A 12,031-nucleotide genomic window follows, 5' to 3' on the forward strand; every position below is an offset into this window, starting at 1 on the left:
TCATCAAGAATTTCCTCTTCCACATCTGTTGGCATGAATCTTCTTATCAAATTATGTAATATACAACATGCTATAACTGTAACGTCCCAAACTTCTGAGTTCTGAATAGTGTCATATTCAGTCCGTAAATAGTATTATTCAAAGCCAGTTTGAGGACTAGAAATAAAATGAAAATAAATTAAAATAAGCCGTATAAAAATCAAAATGACCATCGGGTTATGGACTTAAACGTCATTATTGAAAAAGATAGACTATAACTTGATGTAGGGCATTTTGGTGAATTCACTCTAAGAATTGACTTTTGACCTAAATGTTAATTAAAATGACAGAGATTAAAATATTGAAAATAAATTAAAAATATGAAGAGGTGTATGGAAAAATGAAAGTGATACATAAGGAATTTATTAATTTGTTGAAATTATAATAATTATAATTATAATTTGCAACAAATTAAAATTAGACACACACACACATATATATATATATAAGACAAACTTAATTAATTCTTTCTTATCATTAAAAAAATCTTCTTCTTCTCTTCTCCCTTCCATGGCCGAACCCAAGCTCCCATAGCTCTTCCACCATTTTTTATTTTCAAGCTCTATTTTCCTTGCATTTCTTTCATATTTTTCATAACCACCAATACAAAAACTTGTTATTTGAGCTTGATTTGAAGATTGATAGCAAAAAGAAGTGGAAATTCAAGAGTTTGGCAAGATTGAAAATTGTCCAAGTGAGATTAGTGCCTAATCTTGCCTTCTTCTTTCTTTAATTCTTGCAATTGATTTGAATTGATATGGAATTACATGAGAAATGAAAAAGATGATGCATGATTAAGGATTATGGATTTTCGGCTAAGGTAAAGAGAATTAGAATTTTGAGGATTCGATGGAATTAGACTTGCCTAGTAGTGTTTATTTAATGTGTATACATGAATTATAAGTTGAATTGCATGAGTTGCATGAATTGGGGAAGATGACCAATTAGGGTTTGGAGAAATTTGGGGTTTTGGTGGTATGATGTATAATTAATGTTCTTGAGGTCAAATAGCGATCAATTGACGTGCATTGAATAAGGATTGATGATGGTTTCGTGAGAGAGTTAATGAAAAGAACAATAAGCATGTGGTTGTGAATCTGGACAGATTGGGTTTAGTGTGTTTTAATGAGTATATGTTGAGCTACATAGCTCTAATTAATGTGAGGCCAATTGGAGATGAAATCTAAGATATAATGCTAGAAATGTCATGAGGATAGGTTACTCAGAAAATGACCACAAATTGCTTGAAATTAGGCTTGAATCCCGAATGACACATTCTGGACCTGAAAAATAATCATATGAATAGTGATTAGTAAAATGAGCATAACTCATTGTAGAAAACACCAATTGACTTGATTCTTGAACCTATGGAAATCTAAGACATAGGAGAACATTTCATATGAAGAATTTAGGGCCAAATTATAACCCTAACTCAATCAAATTGCTAGATAAATTTTGTTTATAAAACCTATCCTGGTTCTGGACTAAACCTAAAATCTTGAACATTTTAGGTATCCGACTAATTGTGGCAAAATTGCCATAACTCAGGCTACAAAACTACAAATGAGGTAATTCCAAAGCCAAAATCTCCATAAGACATAGAACTAAAACTTTTCTCTTTTGACCTAAATCCAGATCTTAAGGCAACTTAGGGAAATTGTTAGAACGAGTTGGAAATGAGAATGCTGGAATTTCTGAAATCCTGCAAATTGGCCTCATGACCTCCACATGGTTATTAGGTCATAACTTTCTCTAGAAAACTCCAATTGAAGTGATTCAAAAAGATTTGAAAACCTAAGATAAATGCCTAAAACTTTGTTTTAGGGACCTAAAGTCAATTCTAAGCTTAAAGTGCTCGGATATTAGTTGTAAAATTTGATAAAATTCAAGAAAATAAGGAAAGAGCAGGGTTTAGTACCCTGGAACAGCACTTAGTAATTTGACTATAATTAGAGCTACAAAACTTCAAATTGAATTTTTCAAAAAATGAATTAAAGTTAAAATATAGGAGAACAACTTTCATGAAGAAAGTGAGGTCAAACTGATTTTACATCTTGGCTAAATTGCGAGGGAAAGTTAAAATATCAATTCTGGAAATTTATGAAACTTTCATAAATGACTTGAAATGTGATAAGAACTTGAAATGTGATAAGAACTTAACATAAATGGATCAATGATCACATGAACCACATGATTAGGTGATTGGGACTCATGTTCCCACTATGAATAGAGTACTAATGCTACGAATCATGAATAACACGTGATAAAATATTGAGATTTATAAACACATAATGATACAAATTGCCCTTATATGCCTAGACATATATGTATGGTTGGATCGATTGGCATATCAATTATGGACCACGGATGCAGTATTGCCCATGACTTTCGAGCCTACTTCATGGATGATTATTGATAGATAATGTATGTCAGATATGGTTATTCTTCTAGCTTTATGCCTGACATGTTTTACTGGCTTCTATGCCTGCCCACTGACTTTATACCTGACAGATGTATACCTGATAGGCACATGGGGTGTCTATCTAGTATACTCCCATATATCCAGTCTTAACAGTCTGTTATAGGTTACGTGGGCAATGAAAAGAAAAAAGAAGATTGAACGTTAAGCAAATGAATTAAGAAGATTAGATGTCTAACAAATAAATGGAAAAGATCCCAATAACCTAAATTATTCCTAAAGATCACTAAAAATGTGCAATGACTCCTAGTTAATGAGAATACATTTCTTTGATGATATTACACATAGGAAATATTTGTTTTTAATTATTTAGATTATTTTCAATTTTATTATTACACAACTAAGCAATGTGCTTAGCGCGTTGGTTTGTCTACGCGTAAGTACCGGAGACAAGGACTAGTAGTGATCAGATCTGAAGTAGGAGAGTTGTCACCTCAGCTGTCCATATTGGTAGGGCTCATGGATACCAGATGTATATTCATTTTGATCATTGTAAATAGGAAAAACTTATAATTAAATTTTGGGATTATATAAAGTTTTATAAATTATGTAAATTATGTATATGAACTTTATAAATGAAATGAGATGAATTTCCCATGAATGATTTTGAAAAGTTTATATGAGTGGATGAAGACATGATATGATATGGATATGATGAAATATGAATTAAAATGATTGAAATTATGATGAGATTTATAAACAGATAAATGATTAATAGGTCAAATGTTAATAAAATGGGAAAACTCTGTCAATTTCTCCATAAAAAAATAAAATAAAAATATGGTAATTTAAAATATAATGACATTAAAACTAAAAATGAATAAGACAAGATAAAATAAGGTGTTTCTGCATAAAATGTGACATTTCTTGCTCAGCTATACTGCAGATCAAGTAAGAGGTATTACAATAACAATACGTTCTTGAGTTCGTATTTGGATAGAATGAAGGACTCCTAAGGATTAACCATCGTCCTTAAACCAAAACATCTCTCTATTACATTTCTAGCTTTGGAATGTTTCATGTTGAAATACTCCTCTATTGTTTGTGGTTGCCTTTCACCCTTCCACTCATTAAAATGATAATGTTGCCCTCTATAAGGGGTGAGAAATCTCTCGCAATTAGTGTAGCCTACATTAGCCAAGTAATAGCAATCTTAAAATGTATAAAATGATATCAAATTATACAATATATAATTAAAATTTAAAATTTTTAAAGAAAATATATATTTTATTATTAATTATATTTACCTTGAGATACCTTTAAATCATTTGGCTAATAAATAGCATCTCGAAGGACACAGCCATCATGTGCTGAAACCTCTCATCCAGGTAACACATAAATAAATTACATGTCAGGTGAACAAACTCCCAAAACATTCATTGCAAGGTTGCCCTTTCTTGTTTTATATTTTGCTCTTTCATTAGATTTTATAACTAAACTAAACTCAACTCAACTCAACTAGGTATTTATCCTAAGAATTTGGGGTTGGCTATATGGATTCTCTTTCTCCATTCTAAACGATTTTGGGTTAAATCCTCATAAATATATAATGCTTTTAGGTCATGTTGTACTACTCTCCTCCAAGTCAGTTTTGATCTACCCTTTCTTTTCTTTCTATCCTTAAGCAATTCTACAAAAAAAAAAAAAGGATTAAATTGAAAAAAAAAATCATTAAGTTGATCAAGAACTTTTGATGATCATTCGATGACTTAAGACATTTATATGTACCTTGAAACATCTCCACCTATCATTCGTGCAGTTATCTATTATAGGTGTAGGCCTCTTCAGCAACTCAGAATGTAATTTCAAGACAGCTTTGAGATAAAGATTGAATTTTCTACTAACAGTTTCTCCACTCCTAATAAAAAGTTAGCATTTGTTTTATTCTTTTTACAATGAGCTAATGTGTATAAAAATATTGTAACTATCTCATCCAGCTCTATATTTCGAGTTCGTTTCAATCCTCCAATATCTCTTAGCATCTTACAAAGAACATAAAAGGTATGCCTATTTATACGGATTTCCTTCTTACTTGCAACATCACTCTCTCTAATTATCGAATTTAAATTAGCTAATCCATTCATTTTTTTAATCATTTTTCTATTTTCTAGTTGAGGTCTACGCACATGCATAAAATACCACTCCATATAAGCAACTATAACAATGTAAATCATAATAATCATGAAATGAAGTTGTTGCACTTGTCTCTTCCTTTGTAGTGACTCACCAAAACAAGTCATTTCTGTGCATATTTTACAAAATAAGCAATCAACTTTAAGTAAAATTAAAAAGTCATCAAAAAAACAAATAAATCTAACAAGTAAGCAAGCACTATGGAATTATAAAGTAATTAATAATTCCATTTATATAATCCATGGCATTTAAACTTTGGCCAATGGGCCATTTCCTATTACTTAAGTCACTGCAATTATATAAAGTTAGTGGATTTATATAAAATTAACTTTAAAGAATATGTAATATATATATTAATTTAATACAAGAACCAACTCTAAGAGTTTTAGTATGCCTATGGCCTTCTCCAGTATGACATTAATTTAATCAAGGAGTAGATCCAAAGTTTAAACGTCCCAAATGCCGATAAAAAAATGAATACAAGAGAAAAAGGAAGATAAAGACAATGCCAAAAATTAGAAATGTAAAAGAATGTAACAAAAGCAAATAACATACAATGAGGGTATTTGATTAAGGAACAAAAGATATAGAACTTTACTAAGAAAAATTAATACTTCGCTCGAAAAAATTAATATTCTCATAAATTTAATATATTGTGGTGTTGTGAAATAAAATAAAGAAAGAAACAAATTGCTATCGCTTTTGTTAAAAAGAATTTTTATTTTGTAATGTCTAAATAATTATTTGGCTATACAAAGTAATTTTATTTTTTTGAATATTATACAGTGGGAGTATTTGGCCAATATAAACACTAACCTTTTAAATGAACTGATACAACTAAGGAACAAAATCTATAGCAACTTTTGTACATGACTTGAGATTCCTAATCTACTTCTTGACATTTGATTAACAATAACAAAGAAGCACATAGTAGCAAAATAGCAAATTGAAATAATAAGTTCTAAATTTTTTCAATAAAAAGTGCATATATGATTTAAAGATTGAACACCAAGATCTTTAGCAGCTCCTAACGCTATTTTCATTATTAAGAAACAATCTAATGGCTTTTGCTTTGGAGGCAGTTCTACTAAATGGTATTCAAAAGATATAGAAGCAATGTTTCAGCAATTAGATTAATAAGATTTGAAGATTATGACGGTGCAAGAGACTCAAACTCAAGCCTTTATCACAAATTATTTGTTTCAATAATATGCTCAAACTAAACTAGAAAAATGAATGCTATAGATGAAAACAAGCTAGCATCAAGGTTGTACCCAGCAAAAATAATACTGCAATGGGAAAATCATATATTGGCAGAACAGTAGTTCAATTTCTTCAGTTAAGACCCTTTATCAAACTAATCAAATAAATAATTATTCAATGTAAAAAATTCACCACCTAGAAAACCCACAAAATTTTTTGATCCAAAGACTTCATATGTCATACCCAAATCATGATTATACTCCAATTCCCAAAACCAGAGGTACCCATACAGCCACAAACCATAAACAAATATTAGCATGCATCAATAAGAGAATCAGGGGTCTTGAGTTTCATAGAAAATGATATTTGGGTTAGAAAATAGAAGCAATAGAAGTCAATGAAGGGAGAAATAAGTTACTAGGAAGTGATTGTGAATGGTGATGGTAATGACGTTGATGAAAAGTGATAAGAACGATGGATTTAATCTTAGCAGAAAGAGGTGACATTTATTGGAGTAAATGAGTTTCTCTCAGTCCCGACTTTTGATTTCCTAGTTAAATTTGGAAATGCTGATTCCCTTATTTGTGGAAATGACATTTCTTAACTTATGGGAATAGGAATGAGAAAAAGGCCTTACTAAATACCAACAAAGGGAATTCTCATTTCCATTTCTGGGTCAAAAATCTTTCTAACCAAACAGGGCCCTAATGGGAATTGAACATTTCACCATGACAGTCCAACCTATATTTTACTATTCTGAACATGCCTTTCGAGTAAACATTTCTCATCTAGGTGATTTGGGTCCCCACCAATGATGGATGTCCACCGCAAAAACTTTTCCGAGTGCGTTTTGAGTTGGCAACGGTGCATTATGATCTTAATCGGATTAATGGGTTCGGAGCCCTAATCTGTCTCAGTTGGTTTTCTGAGTTTTTGGATCCAGCTTTGTCGGGCTGGGACAGCTGTTAATGGTAGTTATGGGCATTTTTTTTTTATGGGCTATGACTTGTATTTTTTAGTAGATTTTTTTTAAATGGGTTATAAGCCTTTGATGATCAATTAAATTTCTATCTTAAAAAAAAAAAATCACTTGCAAAAATGAAAGAGATCCAATGAAAAAGACTTGTATGAACTGCAAAAGAAGAATCCGTTGCGTATTGCCCACTCCCAAAATCCAACATACGCAATGCTTGCTCATATTCGATTTTCTATCCACTTTGGAATTATACTTACTTGTGTGCTGCATAAATTATTTATTATTTTATTTTAATAATATTTAATTAAATATAATAAATATAATTTAAATTTATATTAAATTTTAAATAATTATATATATTGAAATTAAATTAAATTATTATTTTTGAAATAATTATTAATCATTTTCTTTTAAATATTCTTTTATAATAATATATTATCTTTATAGTATAAATACAAATAAAAAAGACAATATATGATTTAAAAGATATATCTACTATAATGAATATAATAATAAGTATGTTAAAAAATTCCTAAAAAAAGTTTTAATCTTAGATATTATACAAGACTCTTTATCCTATTTCAAAAATTTGATCAATTTTAAAATTTTAATTATCTAATAGAAAAAAACTATTAAGACCTTTAAAATTTGGAAGACTTATGGAATTAATTATATTATTATAAATTAATAAATTGGCAATCTAGTAAGAACGTATAAGATAAAGAGCTTTATATTTTGAACACAACTGTTTAAATAAATCATCATTTTTAATGATTGATTTGTAACAAATTATATCAAACTTAAAGTTTAGATATTTATTTTTTTAAAAAAATAAAGATAAATAATATTTAATTTTAAATTTTAAAATAATTTAATTAATGATTTTTATAAATTACATGCTAAGTAATAATTTTTTAAACATTATTACCAAGCCAATCGGCTAAGTTTGCAAGTTTATATCATATGGCGATTGTTTAACAACCTTCATTAAATGAGAATCAATTCTCTCACCAAACCTTCACCAATTTCCACCAGATAATTCTGAAATCAAGAGCATCACTTTAATAGTATCACAGTTTCGGTACGCATAATGTAAGATGGAAAAGGCACGCTATGGTCTGCTTCCCATGCTCCCGCAATTAACTTAGGACAAAGGGATACCCATCATCAATCCTGCAGCCATTAATCTTGCCGTTCAGTGCATATGCAAGAGAAAGCTTGTGGAATTGAATGACCGACAATCTCATCCAGTACAAAGGAAGCAATTACACAAGCTCGGACTAAATGTCAATCCCTGGTTTGAATTTGGTTCACAAGCTATGCATGAGTAGCATGACCCCACCATAGTTTATAGCCCTTCAATATAAAGCATAATAGCCTACTAAATTATTTTCCTCTTCCCCTTCAAAATTTCCTTCATAAAACGGGACTTCTTAAATTACAGTTACTAGGATCAAAGCAAACATTTAAGAGTTCGAAGGGATGAAGGAAAACCCCAACGGTGTCCTGTCATTCTACATCATAGTTGTGACAAGTATGATCACCCTTTTAACTTTCTACTTTGGCTTTTAGTGTTAACAATCCAAATTTCAGGTCTCAATTTCAGCAATCAGCATAGCTTGGTTGCGATGATCCTGCACAAAAGGGGCTTCTCTGTGCCCAAACCTGAAGATCTAATAGGGCAATAACGAATACTAAGCACCATTCGCGCTGCGTTTGAGATTATGGTTGATAAGCCAAAAATATAATTTTTGAAAAACATCATTTTAGAAGCTGAAAAAAGCGTTTTAAGAAAATTCTTATGATAGTTTTGAAGTTCTTATACCTAAAATATATCAAATTTAATATAAAAAAAAAATTAATATTCTCTAACCAGGAGCTGTTTTTCTCAACAACTTTTTATCTTTAACAGCAATGCCAAATATATCCCAAAAAAGTATAACAACTTTTTATTTAACCTGGAGCTGGCAAGATGGCTAAGAGGTTAGCTCAAAACTCATTCTGTTTTCACTGAGTGAAGACTCTGTATATGGTATAAATGGCATCAATAAACAAACAGAACACATCTTACGTATTTTTAGTTTCTTCCAAAATACAACATTATATGATCTCATGTCCCCTTCCTACACAAAATAGAAATAGGTGTGCACATAAAATTTCCAAGGACGATGCCCACAAGCATCTGTTTCATAGTTGAACCAATTCTCCCCATGCATTCATATTTACAATCAGAGGTCAATATATAACCCATTATTAAAACATAGCAAAAACCACAAAGTAAGAAAATCTAATTTGCTGGTTCATTTAGGAAGCATATGGCCATAGACGATCTTAATTGTCAGCTACTATAGACAAGATACCCAAATGATGAAAAGGGAGTAAGCATAAAGTATAAAGAAAAGAAACTTTGCCTCTAGGATGTGAAACTCTCCATCTGCCTCTGACAATGGAACCTTACATTTTCCAGTTGCATAAACAGAAACCACTGCACTGGTAGCCTGCCCCACATGCTTCAGATTCTGTCAATGGGCTCAGTTCGGTCTTGCACAGCCAAATGTTCTGACACATTAGCCAGTGACTTCAGGTTACATTTGATTAGGGCCTCAACAAAGTATAATGTTTCATCCTTAGTGTTCCCTTCTGGCACATCAACCACAAATGACTCAATGACCATTGTCCCTGGTCTCCCATCGATGACCTCTGGATGGACAGTAATGATGGAAGAGTAGTTCTGTGAATTAGAGCAAATTAAGCAGAAGAGTAAGAGAATTGATTTATGGAAGAATCATATATAATATCCACTTTGGAAAGAGATTCAAGAAGGCCTAACCATATGCAGCTTAACTATCAAATACTGCAATGAGGAGCAACACATTTCATAGCAAAGATGATGCATGGCAAGAGGAATATCTAATAAGTACAGGTTGATGGACTGACTAGAAAAACTTATCCATCTTACGATTATGGCCAAATACAATGCAAATATGGAATCTGCTGCACACGTTGTGCAAGTAAAGAAGATTCAATGAGCATCCACAAAATTCTTATATTAAGAGGGGAACATATAAAGCACTCTAGCTAACTATCCTAAGAACTCTCACATTTTCCAGTAAATATCAAAACATGTAACAAAAATATAATTCTATTCAATCATTTTCTCTTGAAAAATGAATGTGAGTGTGATGTAAGCATATAAACAAGCTCTAATGAAACATATAGATTGGATGAATTACTAAAAAAACAATAGAAATTCTCCACAGTGACAACGTATGTAAATCAATGCACTGTTTCTTTTTGGAGGCTCTCAACACTTAGAATCTCAATTTCAAATGACAATGATCAATCTTTAACTGGAAAATATCCTTGAGCGGAGCCAATAGTAAAATTTTATATGATTCTTAGCTCAAGTGTCCCTACAACTACGTGATTGTATTACTCAACAAAAACTTATCCCACCAACTTGCGTCACAACTTCACAACAATTTCACAACTTTGTAACTCAAGTGTCCCTGCAACTACATAATTTTATTATAAAATAAAAAACTCATCCCACCTACTTGCGTCACAATTTCACAACAACTTTTTAAGTCGAGTGTCCCTGTGACTACATGATTTTATTACTCAACAAAAACTTTTCCCACCAACTTGCATCACAATTTCACATTTTACCTTGTAACATAAAAAGTAGACCATAGAGCAAATAGGACATAACAATTTGCGCAAAATCTGCACTACTGGCTACTAAGACCAACGTATAAGTATCTTGGGGAAACTACATTCATCTGCGTAGACCAATTCAATTTCTCATAGCCAAGAGTAGATGTTGAAATTTTCAGCATATCATCAACAAGTCCAATCCTATCAAATTAATAAAGAATTTGTGTTCCCACAAATGCTCAAGTTAAAACCTTAAACACCAATGATTCAAATAGCGTTCAAGAGTAGCAACTGTGCTCTCTCCCTCTTTCTATCTCTCACTCTCTCTCTCTCTCTCTCACACACACACACACGTACGCACGTACACAAAATAAAATCAAATTGTTCATACCTTAAGTCGATGATCTCCTCCAACAATCGTCATCCTAAATATATGCTCCTCATCATCTAGCAGCTCCAATCGTTCAGTGCTAGTGGTAGCTGGAAGTCCCGACTTAACATTCACCTCCCTAAGACTTCCAATCTGAAGGTCTCCCTGTACAATGCACCTACTAACAAACGGCTTATACCTCTGTGGTTGATCAAATCTTCTCACCAGAGACCACACCTGATGATAGTTCAAATACCACAAAATATTCTATAAAACATCACATGAATACAATAATATTATCCAACAGGTCCTGAAAGGCAAAATCCAGACCAAGTACAGCCTAAAATGCTCTCGGATCTACCAAAACGAATCTTCCACGGGTTTTAAATTGATTAACCTAGAAAAAAAATATATGGAAAAAGAGGCTTACAAGATGAACTGGAGCTTTGATGTGTTTAACGAGAGAGGAGCTACACTGGTGGTCTTTAACGTCGTGCTTATGGTGCCTTCTGATGTAATCGTCTTCCATCTTGCTAAACGCATTGCCGTTGACGGTCATATAATCAGTGTTCACCGTAAAAAGAAGAAAATCGTGACCGGTAAAGGAAGGTCAAAAGATCACCGAGAAGAGCGGAGTTGGATTTAACGATTGAATCGGGAAGAGGAGATTGGAGGAGGTCTCAACAGAAGCGTCCAAAATGCACCGCCATCACTGGCAGTTCCTCCAATAACGAAAGGTCCAGAGCTTCTCATCTCATGGTTTTGTTCATTTAAAAAATGAAATTAAATGGCAACTTGCACATTTTTTTAATCTTGTTTGTTTTGGTCTCTCTCTCTCTCTGGTCCGGTCCTGATAGAGATTTTCAATGAGGAGCAGTGGAGAATGGGATAACTGCGTTAAGTAAAACGATGTCGTTCATCGTCATCAAATTATCCATCCCGCAAGCCAATTTCAGCATCCAAAACCGGAAGTAATGAATTTGGAGGGCCCAGATATTCATAAATTTGACTTGGGAATTGCCCAAAAGCTTAGCTAATTGTAATAGCGGCCTTTACCATAATGGTTTGGACCAGTACTAGAGAAACCAAACATTTCTTCATGAGGTCCTCAGATATTCACTTCATCCATCTAACACCCGCCAGTCAATTTTAATTTTGTGCTCTTCAAATTGGA

The 12,031-nt window shown here is 32.2% G+C and overlaps 1 protein-coding gene across 1 annotated transcript; it reads right to left on the reverse strand.

Annotated features, from left to right (window-relative positions):
- Window positions 1–8,878: 8,878 nt before the first annotated feature.
- Window positions 8,879–11,686, reverse strand: LOC110637034 (abscisic acid receptor PYL3). The gene is made up of 3 exons (XM_021786957.2): window positions 11,288–11,686; window positions 10,879–11,094; window positions 8,879–9,561 (listed from the first exon to the last, which is right to left on the reverse strand). The coding sequence occupies exons 1-3, from the start codon at window positions 11,414–11,416 to the stop codon at window positions 9,343–9,345; spliced, it is 564 nt and encodes a 187-aa protein (XP_021642649.1). The 5' UTR covers window positions 11,417–11,686; the 3' UTR covers window positions 8,879–9,342.
- Between the last annotated feature and the right edge of the window lie 345 nt (window positions 11,687–12,031).

The sequence above is a fragment of the Hevea brasiliensis genome, chromosome 16 (genome assembly GCF_030052815.1).
Source record: "Hevea brasiliensis isolate MT/VB/25A 57/8 chromosome 16, ASM3005281v1, whole genome shotgun sequence".
Taxonomy (NCBI): domain Eukaryota; kingdom Viridiplantae; phylum Streptophyta; class Magnoliopsida; order Malpighiales; family Euphorbiaceae; genus Hevea; species Hevea brasiliensis.

Excerpts from the sequence above, each read along its gene's own strand:
- LOC110637034 (XM_021786957.2), bottom strand. The coding sequence starts at position 11,416 with ATGACCGTCAACGGCAATGCGTTTAGCAAGATGGAAGACGATTACATC. Across the intron at positions 11,095-11,287 it reads TCAAAGCTCCAGTTCATCTT|GTGTGGTCTCTGGTGAGAAG; the intron begins GTAAGCCTCTTT and ends AACTATCATCAG. Across the intron at positions 9,562-10,878 it reads GAGGAGATCATCGACTTAAG|AACTACTCTTCCATCATTAC; the intron begins GTATGAACAATT and ends TCTAATTCACAG.